The sequence below is a fragment of the Centropristis striata genome, chromosome 6 (assembly GCF_030273125.1).
Source record: "Centropristis striata isolate RG_2023a ecotype Rhode Island chromosome 6, C.striata_1.0, whole genome shotgun sequence".
In the NCBI taxonomy this organism is placed as follows: Eukaryota; Metazoa; Chordata; class Actinopteri; order Perciformes; family Serranidae; genus Centropristis; species Centropristis striata.
In genome coordinates, this window is record NC_081522.1 from 11,811,729 (window position 1) to 11,830,012 (window position 18,284).

Genomic DNA, 18,284 nt, shown 5'->3' on the forward strand with positions numbered 1-18,284 from the left:
CGAAAGAGTGACAACAGCCAGAGGTGGACTGAAATTTCTGGCCTCGAACAGAAAGCATTTTTGGCAAAACCATAATACCTATCATTGATCCGACTTCACTTTGAGCGTCCTGAGTTCTTTCTGAACGTCTACATATGTTTTTTTTAAAGAAAAATGAAAAAATAGAGCTTTGTTAGAGCGATCTAAAAAAACTGTTCCATATCCCTTTTTTTAGAAATCTTCCTGCGTTTTTGATATGGGAGCCAATGAGACTGTTGGTGCGTGTTGTTGGTGCATCTGTGCGTCTTACGCCCAAGCTAAAAAAAAACAACAAAAAAACAAAAAAAAACTATATGACCTATCGAAACGTGGATTAATACACCGATACACAAGACTTGTGTCTACTGTTTAAAGTTTAAATGGAGTCTCTAGGTGAAATTATGCCTGAGAAGTAGACGTTTAAATATACCAATTATTGTTCTTTTTCGCTCATTTTTTGTCGGCCGTCCCATTCATTCCAATGCGAAATTTTGGGCAGTTTTTCATATTCTGTCAAGAAAAGTAATAGCACACCGATCCCGATCAAACCGAACGTTTTGATATATAATTTGTCCTGCAACTCTTCAAGTTGTATGACTAGTAGCGGGACGAAATTGCGTCCGGAAGTGGAAGAAGAAAAAATCCACAGTATAACAGTAGTGCTCGGGGCTTAGCACTGTACCCTACAGCTATTGCTGTATGGGACCAGTGCTCGGTGCGATTGCCCCGAGGCCCTCATAAACACTGATTACAGCAAGCTAAAACACTTTAAGTGTACAAATGAGCATGTAAGTATTGTTTTCAGACTTTGAAAAGATGCCATCAATTATTTTAAACTTGGTGTAAAGTTTAAGATTTGACTTAAAGGGACAGTTTACCCCATAAATCTTAAATATATATTTATTGATCTTTGAGCACCACAAGCTAAGTGCCATATACAACTGTAGTTCCCTTATATTTTAATGAAGGAAGAAAACCCTTCAGCCAATATCTTTAACACTGCCACAACAATCTAGATACGTAAATAGCACTAAAGGTAGGAGGAAAAATATGTATTTTTAATTTTTATTTAAGGTGAACTGTCTCTTTAAGTTTAGATTAATTTTAGCTCAAGTGTTGTGATGTTGGTTGGGATTTGAGTTTGAAAGTTCTGTTAACAAACAGTGACCTCTGCTGTCAGAAGACTGTAACCATAGAAAACAAATATGTAAGTATATTATATACTTACTGCTCAGTTGGTAGAGCGTTCGTCCAGTGATTGGAAGGTTGGTGGTTCGATCCCCGACCATGGCAGCCTACATGTCGAAGTATCGTTGAGCAAGATACTGAACCCCAAATTGCTCCTGATGCTGCGTTCATTGGTGTGTGAATGAATTCCCAATGGTGGCAGGTGGCACCAGTGTGCCCTGGTAGCCTCTGCCACCAGTATGAATGTGTGTGTAAATGGGTGAATGAGCGTAGTGTGTAGTGTAAAGTGCTTTGGATAAAAGCGCTATATAAGTGCACCCCATATAAGTGCACCCCATATGCAGTATCTATACACATATTGACATCATTAGGAGTGTGAGGAGTTAAATCCACAAATAAAACCTATTCAACTAATCAACTTTACATTCTTATGGGTACTCGGACCAGGCTGCCCATGGTTTATTGAGTGTCATGCCTGCTGAGGGTCAGCTGAGGGTTAAGTATTTAGTTGCTATAGTTCCAGTTGAGGTTGTAAACACGTCAGTGACCTCTGCTGTCAAATGACTGTAATTACAGACAGCATCTATATAATAAAATGAATTGACACAATACCATAAAATATGAATATATAGTGCTTAACAAATGTACCACCTGTCATGAAAACGAGAAAACATAAATATTGTAGAAATCATTCAAAAGCTTGTTTGAAACTAAAATGTTACTGTTATTTATTTGGTAAAAAACAAATTGAATTCACCTTTTTATAGTCAGATTTGAGTCTGCTCACTGGGCTTCTCTGAGAAGTCAGAAATGAATCAAGCGTAACATTCAACCACTAAAACTCTTTTTTCGGTTCAGGAATACAAGTAAAGAACTATAATTTGACATCTTAATCAAGAAATAATAATGTGCTTTGCTATTTTTTATCGTTGTTGTTTTTTTGTAAAACAGAAAAATTGAAAATTTCTGGATAACAATTATAATTATATTTTAGCATTAAAAATATAATTTCGGTTATGGAGCTTCTAAATACTGATGTATTAGCCATTACAGAAACATACAAAATTATCTTGGCAATTTCTAATGCTGTCAATTTAGGACAGCTGTGGCACAAACTGGTGGTCTAATATATTTGTTGAGAACTGTATATTTAGATAATATTAATTTTCTGTGTTATGCTGCACCTTATAAATTGTAGTGCAGTTTGTAATCCACAGGGTGTGACTGGATTCCTTACTATGAAAAAAAAGCTTTTTGTGTGTGTGTGTGTGTGTTTGTTGTTGTTCTCTGATTTCCTCTTCTTTGTCAGCCTCCAGTAGAACTTCCTTTTCCTGAGACACAACAGGAAACCATGGAGCTATAAATTGTGGTCCAGGGCCTCTGGGGATCAAGGTCTACTTGGGCTCATATCAGTGATCCCAGAAAATCACGGTCACGGTATCTCAGCTTAGACTGCAGTGCGGCACCACCCAGACTCAGAGCGGCTGAAAGTTAAGAGATGTTGATACTCAATGTGTTTCTTGGAATAGGCTTACTGAAAATCACATCAGTGATGCTTAGTTACAGCGTGAAGTCACATACAAGATTGCCACCCACTTTACACTCTGTGGATCTGGAATTAATTAAGAAGGGTGGCTCAAACAATGACTCATGTAGGCACCACAGACATATTATGTAAACCGCATTTGCATAAAAACATTTTACATTTCTATTTGAACTATGAGTAACCTTCTCAGCATCCACCAGTCTACAGGCCAGGTAGACACCTGACACAGGAGGCCCTGAGCTGTTAGGTCAGGTGTTGTGTGAGCTCTGGATTAATCCAGACACACTGTGATTTCATTAAAGTGACCTGACAGCAAGGCACATGTACTGCAGACAGGACATGCTGCGCCCCAAAACAGCTTGGAAAACAAAACAGTGGTTTTAAAAAACCAATGTCACATTTAACTTTATATATATCATGTGTAGTCATGGTTAGAAGAAAACACGAGGATGACAACACAGCATAGTAACAACAGGGTTTGGTCACAAACAAGTCATGCTTTTATAGGACAGTTCACCCTCATTTAGGTTCTTATCTCAGGGTTTTGTAATATCCAATATGTGTAAATGAAAATGAGATTTGACTGTGCCAGGAAGATGTGTTATCTGAATGTTCCTCCTAGATCTGAGAAATAGAAGGAGGAGAATTCTAATGAAGCTTTTAAACCAATTACATAATCTGAAAGAAAATATAACAAGAATGCAGGATATCCGCCCAGAGTGTTTATGTTCAAAGAGATAAACTGTAGCTGTGTTGTGATTTTTGGTTCCTTGTGTAAACAAGATGCACTCACTTTATCGTCATTAGCAGGGTTGAGACCTTAGATCCAGGAATAAGACGGATTAAGCTGAAGATGATTAGTTGTCGCACTCTGATCAGGCTGATCAGGCGGATCAGAGTGCACGTGGTTTACTGATAGAGGCATGACCTTCTCAGGATATATAAACCACTTTCCAGCGGGTCTAAGAGAGGTGACTATGACTCCTTGTGAACAATTGTGAACTTTTATTTTAATGCGCAGGACATCAGCAATAACCACTTTCATAAAGGAAGCCTTGTGCAAAAATATACTATTATTTAAATTACAAGGACACATATTACTTGCACATATAAAAATATCCATTATGAAACATGAAAGAATGTACCAAAATACTATAAATAAATATATTATCTAGTAGTTTTTAAGCACTTTAAATAATAAGTTCTTGAGACTATGTAACTTTTGAAAGGAGATTTTCCTTTAACAAATGGAAAGTTGAATCCATAAACACTGTTTGACAAAAGTTATATAGTCTTGCTTTGATATAAATATGTTGCTCCAATAATAGATGTGTGCAAACTGCATAGATTCAAAACTATCTACCTTCAAAAACCAACTCAAATTTGTTCGATGTCAAGGAGGATGTGGGGCTAGTATCCATCGCTCACATTGCAGTTTATATTGATATCTTTTAATGCAAAGTTAAAATAAATTCAGGTGTCAATTAAACAAGGTGTCTGTGCTGGGAAACTGAGGTTGGAACTAAGTGAGAATAGCAGGGAGTTTTCTACAGTGCCAATTATCTTAGAATCAGACATCTGCTCTGCAGAGCAATAATTTCATTGCACATTTTCAAAACATCCCTCTGACCGCTGACTGTTAGAACAGTGGAAGAGTTGAACAAAACAGGAAAATTCAGTGAGGGTCCCTGGGGGCCCCCACCCTTCCCTAAACACGTCATACAAATAATCTGTTGGTAGTGCCCTGCAGAGCGGCACAGAGGGAAACTTTCTATTTTTCACCTCCAACAGACCAAAGAGCTGACTGAACCATGCCCACACCCTGCTACTACATCACACCTTCATATTCTGTCTGCTGCTCTTTAACCTGAAACTTTTGCACTTCTTATCGGAACATTGTAAATGTGACCTTGGGTTTGGACTTGTTAAAGAAAGTCCTTCAGATTTCTTCTTAAACCTTCCCTTTCCCCCCTTTATCTCAAAAGAAAGAGAAGTGCCCTCTTAAAGAAATATTGCAGTACTTCATGGGGGATGCTGGTGTCATTGAGCAATCATCACCTGATCCAAACAATCACCATTCAGGTAATTCACTGTGCTCAGCTGCTGACCGGTTGTGTGGCTCTCTCCTTCCATCACACCAACTTCTTCCTGTTTTGGCCTCGCTTTTACAATGAAACTTGGCTACAGGATGTTCCTGTAGACTTAAAAACCTAACTTTTCTGCCAAACAGAGCTATGTGATCCTCTGCACAAATAAGGTTTTAGGTTCAGAGTAGTAGTGTTCCTACTGCTGCAAGCTTCATTGTTGTTAGTGTGGATTTCCTTTCATGCTTCCTGCGTCCCAGCCTGAGAGCAATGGCAAGGACAAAGGGCCTGAGGATGTTTATGCTACATTTTGACATTTTTACCAATGGAAAAGCTTTTCAAAAAAGAAAGAAGTGTGCACAGAGAGTCATTCATGCACACTAGTTGAAAATCCCCAACGCTGTTAGTCCAAGGGTGATCCATTCTACGTGAGGCACGGCATCTGATGCAGCACTGCTTTCAACAGGGACAACATAATTTCCTAAAGGGTTATTGTTTCTATCTTCATTTGTTTCTGATACTATTTGCTCTGTGAGCTGATACCTTTTCACCACCTTAGTGTAGTCTTTTTCTTTTGAAACACACTCGTATCCGCCATAGTTCTCTTGTGCCATTGAGGGGATGAGGTGCAGGCAGTTGGACTCCATTTGCAGACACGGGCTGCTCTGCCCACCATGCTCCCAGATGTAGTTTGCGTGGTAAGAGTCTATAGGACAGGACAGATAGAAAGGGACACCCAGGGGGACTGAGTGAGTCGTCCTCAAATCCACTGGTGATGGTGAAGCTGTCTCCCGTTTGGTCCGGTTTATTTGTTTTCGTTCTGCAAGAATAAACAGAGGCGTGGCTATAAGTTTTTGAGCCCTTAGCAAATGTATATGAAAAACAGTCTCATCATTAGTTACCTTCTTCTGGTGAAGGACACACACTTCTGTTACCGTCAATGATATTTTGAATGCCTCCACTGAAAACCAAAACAAAATAAAAAAGTTTAAAGAAGTGCATTTCTTTATCAACACGTATCAACATTTAATCTCATCTTTGGCAGCATGGTAATAATAACAAGAACAAACAGAGAGCAGGAATTTCAATATTGTTAACTGAGTCCCGGTACGAATGCAGCTCCCACTTACAGAACAGTCGGGACGCATCCAGCCTCTGTCCAGGCGCAGTAAGGGTTCCGGGCCAGGACACAATCTGCACAGGACATGTTCTGCTGGCACCTCTCGAGATCCATGATAGATATTTTCTCAGAAAAACCCATCACTAATCTTTTCTGAGGACAGAAACATAATTTCACTTCACCTGCATTATTACAATTGTATTGCCCCTTGGGTACAATACAAGAAGCTGTAAAAACAACATTGACATATTATCCCCATATAAGTTTGCTACTAAAATGCTGGCAAATAATGGGCTATTTACACGCCTAGCAGACATAATGCAACATTAGCATTTGAAACTGTGTTTTTGATGTCTGCAACATCAGTCTGCTGTTTAGTGCTGAGCGGATAGGATACAATTTGTTTTTAGAGCTTTTTTATGCTGAAAAAAGCTGCCTGTTGTGGCTGGAAATTAGGTTGATGAGAGCTATAAAACTAAACCAAAACAGTGAAGCTGCAGGCCATCAAAGCAAAACAATAGATACTAAAATAAAACTAAAAATAAAACTAAAAATAAAAATAACAGTCACATTTTCAGTTCAGTTTTGTTTGTTTGTCAGCTCGATTACTGGAGAACTACTGGACCACTTTTCATGAAACTTGGTTTGAAGGGTTTAGCATGGGCCAAGGAAAAACCCTTTGGAAGATATTCAAACCACGGGGCAGATACACAAATTTTTTTGTTTTGTTCACCTCACTATATAGGGCTCTTGTGCTGCAATAATGTGGTGTTACAATATTCGGAAAAATTAGTTCCCAACTAGGAAAAATTCACATGAATGCAACCTAAAATTGGAACAACTTGGAAAGTTGGTGACAACATTAGTATACATTTCATGGGTCAGCCGAAAGCTCTTCATTGACATGTGAATACTGGAAACAGCTATTGTTCAAATGCTCTGAGCAATAAAATACAACAACAATAACAACAACAACAACAACAGCGTCTTCTCTGCTCATTAAAAACACCAAAGTCAAAAGATCATCTTCCCCACTTGGAAAATCAGACCATTCGAGGAGCATGTGAATGCACATTGGCCTTGGTGCTGTTCTGTGCTCTCTGAGTGCCAGTCTAGACAGTTGATCCAGTTGGTGTATAAATATTGATTACTGCAGCTTTAAATATAAAATCTAATTTCACTAATGTAAGAAAAACGATTTTTCACCTGAGAGCAGTGGCTGACAAAACACAACAAACTACACTGCAGTGCACAATGCATGACATTTGAAATGGCACTTTAAAAACCTTTTTGGAGGCAAGCTTCATTGATTGTATCGGTGAACGGCTGGAGATTTGCGTTTCAGAGATGATGAAAGCTTCTGACCCAGCCTCTAAGACTTTATGGATCTTTCCAGAATCTGTTGGAAGGAGAAAGCATTTTGTATTTTAAGCCCATTGTTTTTTGCATAGATTACACAATGTATGATAACAAGCCAAACAGGGAAACACACAAGGTATAAATAGATGAATTATAAATAGAACAAATTGCAGAAGACCGCAACAGTGTAATTTCCCCCTAACTATAACATACCAGTAGCCAGAAGTAGAACGTTATGCATGTGCTTGTCTGCTGCCTGGACTCGGTCCACGACTATCTTGGTGTAGTTGTTTGTGCTCACATAAAATGGAGCCGTATGATGCAGAGAGTGAACCCAGTCATTCATCTCCGAGTGATCCTTCACCATATTGACAGTGGTCAGTGGCAGGGTCCTGCTGTTTCTTACACACTAAAAAAGACACAGACACAAAGTTGTTGTTTTTATTTAAAAGCAGTTTGTCTACTGTAGGAGTTGGAGACATAAACTGAATGTCTGCATGACGTCTTCAGGTATACAAAACTGAAGTCCTCCGAAGTTGTATAAAAACAAATCAGACAAACATTTCCTCAGGCTATAAGCTGCAAAATGGAAGGCACAGGGTTTTCTTTACAAGACATAGCAACAAGTTCAACCTCCAATAAGGAACCATTACTCATTGCAGCAGTAAACTGTGGAGTAAAATGAGAGGAAACTCTGCGTATCTGTTTTTGAGGGGCCTCCTTAGTTCCTTAAACACAGAGCTGAACTCAAATAGATGTCATTAAAAAAAATACAATCTGAACAACAGATGGAAACACTGAACAGTGTTTGATGGGGATAAGTAATACAGATGCACACTTTCCACATCCCACCCATTTATGTAACAAGTCTGTGTTTTTTTCTTTTTAAAACCTACAGTCTGACTCAGAAACATGTGGTATACGATATATAAATATGAATGATGCCAAAATACATGATAGGGGGATACAAAACTATAACCCAGAGGAGAAGTATTCCGTCTCTGCACAGCAACATAGAAACAAAATAAGTGGTTACCGTTCCTGGCCTTGGTTTGGGAATGTCTTTATCGTAGCCCTTGAAAGTTGAATTCTCAAATATTTCTTCAATCATTGCTATTGTGTAGATGCAGACTGCTGTGGAGTTCCTAGAGGAGAAAGAAGATTACTGATATTAGCATAAACAGTTTTATCTGTATATTAGTGCTGGTGGTCTGGGTTGTGTTTTTTGTCTGTCCTGTCTCATTCTGCTTGTCCAGAAAATATTAAACTTCCAAACGTTTTTAACAGGTTCTGAAACAGTTTCAGTATGATAATGATGTCTCTATATGACATAAAGTTGCAAGAAAAAGTATGTGAACCCTTTGAAATTACCTAGTTTTCTGCATTAGTTTGTCATGAAATGTTATCTGATCTGCATCTAATTCCCAATTAAGGACAAACACAACATGCTTAACCCAATACCATGAAATCAATTATAATATTTCATGTCTTTACTGAATATATCCATGAAACATTCATAATGCTGGTCGAAAAAGTAAGTGAACCCTTTGGCTAATGACTCCATTAAGAGCTAATTGGAGTCAGGAGTTAGCAAACTTGGAGTCCTACTTTGACCTATAACAACACTCAAACTTTGTGAATGCTATTTACAAGAAGCTTCTGCTCATGTGAACCATGCATCGCAAAAAACAGATCTCTCTGAAGACCTGCGATCAAGAATTGTTGATTTGCATCAGAGTACAATGGGTTTCAAAGTAATCTCAAAGACTTTAGGTATTCACCAGTCCACAGTTAGACAAATGGTCCACAAATGGAGACAATTTAGTACTCTGATTACTCTCCTTAGAAGTGGGCGCCCAGCCAAGTTTACCAAAGGCACAAAGCAGAAAGATCAGTGAGGTAAAAAAGAACTCCAGAGTAATAAGTAAAGACTTGAAGAAGTCATTGGAACTGGTTGACATCTCTAGTCATGAGTCTACCATACACACATGACTGAACCGGTGTAATGTCCATGGCAGGACACCACAGAGGAGGCCGCTGCTTTACAAAAAAACATCACTGCATGCCTGAAGTTTGCCAAAGAGCACCTTGACGCTCCACAACACTACTAGGAAGATGTTAAGTGGACTGATGAAACTAAGGCTGAATTGTTCATGTACAACACGCAGCACTATGAGAACACCATCTCAACAGTGAAGCATCATGATTTGGGGCTGCTTTGCTGCCTAAGGACCACTTGCTATCGTTTAGGGGCAAATTTATTCCCAACTCTATCAAGGAATCCTACAGGTTAATGTCAGGGCTGCCATCTGAAGATCAGTAGAAGTAGGGTGATGCAGCAGGACAATGACCTTAAGTCAGAGCTCAGAGCTCAATCCAATAGAGATGCTGTGGGATGACCTCAAGAGAGCCATTCACACCAGACATCCGAAGAATATGGCTGAGCTGAAGCAGTTCTGTAAGGAAGAATGGTCCAGAATTCCCGCTGAACCTTGTGCAGGTTAAATCAACAACGATCAGAAGCGTGTGGAATAAGGTTAAGCACATTGTGTTTGTCTATACGTGGGACTTAGATGCAGATCAGATCACATTTTATGAAATATGAATGCAGAAAAGTAGGTAATTTCAAAGGGTTCACATACTTTCTCTTGCAACTGTACATAAGCAAATGGGACCATCAGTGACAAGATTAACTACTATTTCTATATAGTTTTCCCCAAAATGATTTATGACATACTAGAACAGCCGATGTTTACAGGAGGAGATTTTTCTTAGGGGAATTTAATTTTTTTTTGTTATATTTGGTTGTAATGGCCGATACTCAGGCAGAATCGGCTGAGAGAAAAAGAAAAAAAAAAAAAGACCAAAGAACCAGTGATTGGATTTTCAAAAACGAAATACAAAAAAACTGGCATAGTGCACCAGAGGACTGAGTAACTTCTAGAAGATTGGCCAGATGGGGTGCGGCACTCACCAAATGGAACATTGATGCAACCCCATCAATCAGATTTATGTATCTGACAAACGCTCCATTACACTTACAAACACGTATTCAGTTTCCAGATCAGCCTCAGTTTATCAAGGGCTTGGTCAAGTTTTATAGGGGCAGATCTCTTGGCCACACAGCTCAATCCATACCTAGGACTAAAGGTCAGGATAGCCATTTATTTAAAATGTGTGCATCTCCTTATATGAGACTTAAAGGTTTCTCACATCAGAGGGTAGAAATAGTAAATTCCTCTGGAGGAAATTTGGATTTAGTATTTCTTTCTCAACGATGAAGATTGGTCATGTGGCCAACCCCACCTTGTCTTTGCTTGTTATGATAACTTTAGGAATTTAAATATTTTGTCTAGGTCAAAGTCTGCATGCCCGGGTTAGTTTTGTTTCCATGGGGGAAAAACAATGCTGAGCTTTCAATTTGAAGTAAGTGCCCCTCTGTGTTTCCCTGTCAGCATGTTGCTCATGTTGTCGCTGATAATAAGAGGAAGAGAAAGTGTCTTGTTTCTTACCAACTGCTTGTGAAAAGGGCATAGACCCTTGTCTCATGCCAGTCATCAGCGTGCAACACATAGATGTCTTGGAGACGGTTGAAATAGAGCGACTCCTCTGGAAACCCGCAGACAAGCCGGGCCTTAAGGAAAGATGTCCACATGTTCTGGAAGAATCTTTTTGATCCGCCTTCATCTACCTGCAAAATGGACAAAATAACACCTCTTTCGCTTTAGTTGCAAAGTGAAATTCATCAACTAAGGGTTATTGGATAGGACTACTGTGACATGGACCATGACACCTGGAACAAAACACCTAACTGCTTTTAGGACAAGTCTTGTTTTGCACCAATGTCGAATAACAAGGATGTTGAAAAGATTGTATTTCACCACAATGCCGTGTAATGGAAATGAGACCACCAAGCTGCTGATGGTTGCACAGCTGCATATTAAACTGTGTGTCAAAACCTGGCATTGTATTCAGTTAACTATAGAATATCAGTTTGTCAAATACATTGGCTTTTCCCTTAGCACGGCACAAGTAAATATTTCATTACCTACAAGGTTATCCTATTTTCCATGATAACAGCCTGCGTCATCAATGTGAGCATAATTAAATGACGTGCTCTTCTCATATAACAGCTGTAAATAGTGGCTGACATTAACCATTGTTTCCGTGAATACACATAGATTAAAGTCAACATCAAACAGAGCTGGTCTGAATGATGGTGGCCTTTCATCTCCTTTGTCTGGCAGACTCAGCTGGGGTTACTGTGGGAGATTCATGGAACATTAACATTAAACTCTGCAAAAACTCAACATGTATCTATTCTCATGGGAACTAGAAGTTACTTAATAATATTTTCATTATACACTACATTATAAATCAAATGAAAAAGGACAGACTTTGTTCCTTCTGGTTAATCTGTTTCCATTCATGTGTAAAGTTCAAAGTGTTTCAAAGTTCATTCTTGAAATTGGGAACATAACATGACACAATTATCTCTTCTGTCTTCTGGTTCTTTTGATCATATTACATGACCATCACTATTTTATTCTATCCAACCCACCAAAGAAGGTTGAACTGGGGGTTCGTGGATAGAAACCAAATATTTAACATAGTTATGTTAACCCCAAAAAATAATATTTTTGTAAACTGAACCTAGTAGTTTTTTGTAATTCCCAACATTAACCATGTGTCTAAAGTACAACCATAATCAAGGAGACAATGGTTTTCCCTTGAACCATGATTAAAAATGCAGTTCATTTGTATGGGAGTTTTAGGAGATAGGGTTGGACCAATGTACCTTGCAAACTCTGGCTACCCTGGATATCCAGGGGTCAGCCTCCGGGTTGTGATCGGAGTTCTTTTCGCGGAAAAAGATGTAGATTTTCTCGTTGTCAGGGTCTTCCTCCCGCTTCACCCAGGAAGCAGAGATGAACGTGGGCTCTGTGGGAAGAGGACATGTTTACCAAACTGACTCACTATTTACACTACAGTGACGTTCCAGCAGGCAATATGTGATGAAAAACCTTGGCTGCAAGACTAAACAAATGATTACAAGAAGAATTTTAATGACGAACTGATAATGACTGGCTGATCTAGTACGTCATTTTCAAGCACGATCCACAGTGATATTCTTTCTTGCTGATTTTCACTGTTTATGGGTTATTTTTATATTCACGCCCCCTTAGAAATAAACTTGAATCATTTACCCACCTGAGACCCAGTTATCATACATCCAGACGTTAGTTCTGCTGCCCGCTTTCCTTCTGAATTGTAATGAACTTCCATCAGTATCCAAAGGTGCTGCTGAATATAGATCCCCCCCTAAAAATAGCACAGAGACGTCACATGAATGCAAGAAAAGTTCTTTAATAATTGAGTATATTTCTACGAAAGTGCATTGGTTTGCCAACTCTGCTGTCACACATGACTTGATGAAGTTACTTAAGCCTGCAGACAAGAGTCACATTTTTAAACCTTCAGAAACATGGGCTTCTGTATGGTTATGCAAGAAGCTGTATTTAACATACCTGCTGTGAGGGATATGGAGTTATGTGTGTAAACAAACGGAGAGATGCCCCTCCCTTCATAGCTCTCCACTATTTCGTGAGACTGGTTGTTCACTGAGGAAAACTGTAGAACCACAGAAAGTCAAAAGAATATTCTATTAGCTGTGATGGAAAAATAGCAAGACACCAGCCACCCAACACCTGACTGAAACTTCAGGCAGGGTGCTATTTAAATTTTAATCAGAGCCACAGCCAGTGCACCACAACGATCCATTCTTTAATTAGCTTTGCCCTGCTGTTTCCAGTAAATTCAACTGGCTACATTACGTAGAGTGTGTCTGACAGATGAGTGACATTCAAATACTCAGTGACATATGCAAACACTCACTAGTTTCCAACACTGCGGTTTTTTTCCATTCGTTCCACAGACAAATAGGCTGTCCTGAAACTTCTCAATCACAGTGATGACATTTTTACATTTGCCCTGCAAATACAGAAGCTGTTATTGACAAATCATCACACAGACCTGATTCAGTTTATCATTTTAAAAATGAATTGTTGAGCAATCATTTCTGATCACATGTACCATCATCCTATGGTTACTTTACCTCTTGGCAACGTTGTTGCTCCAGGGTTTTCAGAGGAAATTGCTACAGAGGGACATTGATCGATAAACAAAATTAGCAAAGTTTCACTTCTAAATAAAACATTATCAAGAGAAAATTTACATTTCAAACATCACCTTATCGCCTTCTAACAAATTAAGGATGTTGCACTTCAAGGTCTGTCCAAAAGATGGGTGTTTTTGATGATTACATGTTTGAAATGGCTGGGTGAAAAATCTGAAACCCATCTTATTTTTTTCTTTCTTAGGTTTACTTTCTAAGCCAAAACAATTAAGTTAATGACATCTTCTTAAGTAGCTTTAGCTGCCCCTGCCACAGACTAGTATCCATTAGTGAAATGAAGATCTATGTCTGTTTTATGGTCAGAATCGAACCACTTTCACACTAAATTCCAGGAAAACAATCATCAATCATTAATCCAGTGTAGGATGGACAATATGGAGAAAATCAAATATGCCAATAGTTTTTTATTTTATTTTTTTAACCAAATATCAATATTGTGACAATAATAATTGTGGTGCTTTCGTAAAATATTTACACAATTTGATATTTTGATACAAGTAAATACTCATCATTAATGTAGATATAATGTCTGACCGGGTAAAGGCAAATAACTGAACAGCTTGAAAGGTCTGGTAAGTTAAAAACAATTAAATCACTTTACTGTTAGGAGCCTTTAAAACCAGGAAAAGACAACACTTATGCCATATTGTGGAAAAATCGAAGATCTCATATCATGATATTGATATGGCCCTGCCCAGGTTCATTATTTATTTATTCTTGCAGACTGATAAACACAAGTTGCACTATCTGTATTTTCTTGAATATTATATCTTTAAAACTTTTGTATGACATCAAGTGTCTGTTTGTGACATGTGTCACCAGTAGCAGTTAATAAGCAGCTTCTCCACACGTAAAACTACGTGTTATCTGGCTTTGAAAAGCCATATCTGTCAGTGCCCGCTGCCAGACAGACTCCTTTAACAATGGGTCTGTGACTGCCATCTGCTACTGTACAGCATATAATTATGATCCCATCTGCATCACAAACTCTACTAAAACCACCCTTAAACCACACAGAAAACAAACTGGGAGCCATTCAATAAACCATTAGATTAAAAGTATACAGGAGGGGAAAATCAATGAAAAATATATAAGGTCAGAAACACCCACCTCTATAATATGATAGTCATCCACATCGAGTTTCAGCACAAAATCAGTCCCTCCAACATACATCTCCTCAGATTCCTCATGATAGAAGAATACACTGTGGTTCTGATGGTCCTGGTATTCAAATACACCTTTGATTATATCTGAGGCGAAAAGAAGAAGGCTTAAAAAGGTTTTACAGACAGGATCAATTTTGTCACTGACTTAACAGTGTAGATGTTTGAGGTATTGGTTTTACACGAAAACATCTAAAAGACCGCAGTCGCAAATAAATGTCAAGTGAACGTTACCTTTGTCCAGGAGTCTTGGATTATTTTTGGACCCAAGAGTCGGTGAATTAAGGACGAGTTGAAAATCCGCAGCGAGACAAATGTAAATGAAGGCAAATCGCATCATTTTGCGTTTCAGAGTGTGAACATGTATCTTATTCCTGTACGTTTGAAAAGTCCTCAGTCCCTCTACCTCTCTGTTCGCAGAATAACGAGCTCAAGCTGCACACAGGTGCACACAGAGTATAATATGAGACTAGAGCAAGAGCAGTGAGTCTGCAGAGGTAGACGGGAGGGCGTGTTCTCTCTCTCTCTCACTCTCTCTCTCTCTCTTTAGAGAGAGCCCTGTGATGGTGACGGTGACCTGTCCAGAGTGTCCAGAGTGCGGTCAAGTGAGACGTCATTCGCTTCCCCGTAGTCAAGCCAGCCGTCCCTATATAATGTAGTGCGCCCGTATTGCGATATTTCCGGTAAATTCATTGAAACTGCTCCAAGCGAGCTGACATGAAGGATAAACACTTAACTGTCATACTTTCTCACTTTTTTCCCAGTATAAAACTCTTACCCACAGAGAGGAGATGAAGTATTAACGTTACATCAACACACCACGTGAAATAATCAAATTGATATATTCAAGTGCATTGTATAATGAATTTCCACAGTGAAAAGTCCAGTAGCCTAAGTTTGTGAGAATATACCTGAGGTCCTGTAGAATGTACCTGCAGTGCAAATAGTGACTGGAAACAGACCGTTTAATTTTAATATAGCCAAATGTAATATTTTAGCCTACTGTACAGTCTATATCTAAAGGCGTTTTATTAAAAAAATTCCACAGTGAACAGTTCTATGAAGATCATGCAATTAATCTTATTTCCACATTTAAATGATATTTGGGCCTGGTTGTATAACACTTTATTCTGAAAACTGAAAACATACGTTGACACAACAATTATCTGCCTTTTATGTATTTTTTTAGACATGTATTAGGCATATTCAGGAAAATGAGGTTGTAGCTTGCAGTCTACTTTACCAAACTCAATAAGTTGACTTTACTCTAAACATTTTGACTTTTTTTTCTCAACATTGTTTTTCAACTTTATTCTTGTCATTTTGACTTTTTTCTCTCTCGTTTTCCCCGCCCCTTACCCTCTTCCGAAGTTTTCTGTGTTGTAACTGTGTTGTATTTTATACAGTCTATGGTTGTAACTAAAAAAAATAGGCAATAGCCTATCAAGTAGGGACAGGCTCTTTTTTCATGCTTACTCTTTTTCCTTTAGTCATTTTTAATGTTTTGCTATTTCTTTTGGTTGTTAGGCATGCATGTTGTGTTTATCAGGATGCATCAGTTTGATTTTGTATTTTGGTGTGTTTTAGTCTGAAACTTTTTTTCCTTTTTGTTTTGTGGTGACTTACGTCATGTCTTTGTTCATGAAATGTTTTCTTTTTTTAAGATTTCTTTATTGTTTGTCAATGCCAGGAAATTAAAATTAGATGGCGTCTACAACCTATGCAGATGAATTAAATTTAATAAAAATGTAGGCAAGCAAACAGAAGAAACACAGACTCAACTATGATTTAAAACTGTTAAAAAGGCAATAGGTAGGTTAAATAAAAAAGGTAGCAAAATATCATCATGTAAACATAAACAGTACCTGCAGTGGCCTTCTGAGACAAAAACATAATGAATGGATGCTGTTGGCTATGTGGAGGGGAGAAACAACAATAACAAACATGATTTGAAATCATATGACAGACAAAGAAAACCATGTCTCCATTTAAACGCAAATAAGCCACAAAAGGATGTAAAACATATTGACGAGAATCATTGATGTAATTGAAAGAGGAGACATGGCAGTTGCTGTCTGAGATATTTTTATTGGTTTGATCCTACAAAAAAGCCCACAACAAAGACATTATCTCTGATGGAAAGCTTTAAATTCAGTACGCCTGATTTATAGCACAAATGGGGCTCCCTTGATTGGAAACCCGGCTGTACTGACTCATCTTGTTGGAAGCATTTCCACTCTGACTAATATATTTCCTTTTCCACTGTGCACAATATCCTTTCCTTATTTATTTTCAATAATATGTATAAATAGCAAGTAGTTGGAAGTGCTACATGTTCTGTTGTTCTCTACTTATTTTCATGGCCATGGCAAATTGTTTTCATTTCAGTCCGTAAACTCCTGCATGTGCCTCTTTGCATTTTGCAAACAATCTTCTCCCAGATTTGTAAATAGTTTTTGCTCACATTTGTCTCACAGCAGATCCATAAAAAACTTGATTAGTCAACAGACTCTGGTTTCCAGTAGTTTCTGGACCCTGCATACTGTATACGACTCAGAGCAAAAAAGAGGGAAACACATAGAGAAAAAAACGAACAATGAGATTAATAGGAATAATAAATAAATAGAATACTGGAGGTGGGTATGCACAACAAGGTATATTGTAACTATACAAAAGGCAGTTATGGTTGAATAATAACACATATATAATAATAATAATAATAATAATAATATATACAACTTATACCTATCAAAACAAAAATCAAATCAATCAAAATTACTTTATTTATACCCGAGGGGAAATTCAGTTAGTCTGGTAACTCTGTTAGATTGAGACAGCCTGATGGCTGTAGGAGCGAAGGATCTTTTGTATCTCTCCGTCCTGCAACGGAGAGAAAAGCTGTCCACTGCTGTTCTTTTGGTCCATAAAGGTTTTGTGTAGCGGATGATCTGGGTATTTCAAGATGGCCTCGTACATCTTGACAGGTCATCTCTCCACCACCTCCTCCAGTGTGTCCAACCTGGCTCCAACCACAGAACCAGCTCTTTAGACAAGTCTGTCCAACCACCTTGCATCTCTGTGTCTGATGCTGCCTCCCCAGCAGACTGCAGCATAAAACAACACACTACCACCACAGACTGATAAAACATCTGCAGCATCTTACTACAGATGTCAAGAGATCTGAACTTTTTCAAGAAAAAGTGGCGGCTCTGCCCCTTTTTGTAGAGAGCATCTGCGTTTAGGGACCAGTCCAACTTATTACAGACAGATGTGGAGATGGTACCCTCATACAAGTACCTGGGGGTCACTCTGGACAACAAACTGGACTGGTCCACCAACACAGAGGCCGTCTACAAGAAGGGCCTGAGCCGGCTTTACTTCCTGAGGAGGCTCAGGTCCTTCAATGTCTGCAACAAAATGCTGCAGATGTTCTATCAGTCTGTTGTGGCGAGCACCATCTTCTTTGCTGTGGTGTCCTGGGGAGGGGGGGGGGCATCAAAGCAAAGGACGCCAACAGACTGAACAAACTGATCAGGAAGGCAGAGTCTATTGTTGGCTCCAAGCTTGTCACCCTGGAGGAGGTGGTGGAGGACAGGATGCTGGCAAAACT

At 38.7% G+C, this 18,284-nt stretch overlaps 1 protein-coding gene across 1 annotated transcript; it reads right to left on the reverse strand.

Annotated features, from left to right (window-relative positions):
• Positions 1-3,649: 3,649 nt before the first annotated feature.
• On the reverse strand, positions 3,650-15,164 carry sema7a (semaphorin 7A). Its single transcript, XM_059336004.1, has 14 exons — positions 14,909-15,164; positions 14,622-14,761; positions 13,431-13,472; positions 13,211-13,306; positions 12,844-12,946; positions 12,527-12,637; positions 12,114-12,256; positions 10,828-11,006; positions 8,352-8,460; positions 7,529-7,724; positions 7,243-7,355; positions 5,967-6,109; positions 5,739-5,797; positions 3,650-5,656 (listed from the first exon to the last, which is right to left on the reverse strand). The coding sequence occupies exons 1-14, from the start codon at positions 15,012-15,014 to the stop codon at positions 5,217-5,219; spliced, it is 1,980 nt and encodes a 659-aa protein (XP_059191987.1). The 5' UTR covers positions 15,015-15,164; the 3' UTR covers positions 3,650-5,216.
• Between the last annotated feature and the right edge of the window lie 3,120 nt (positions 15,165-18,284).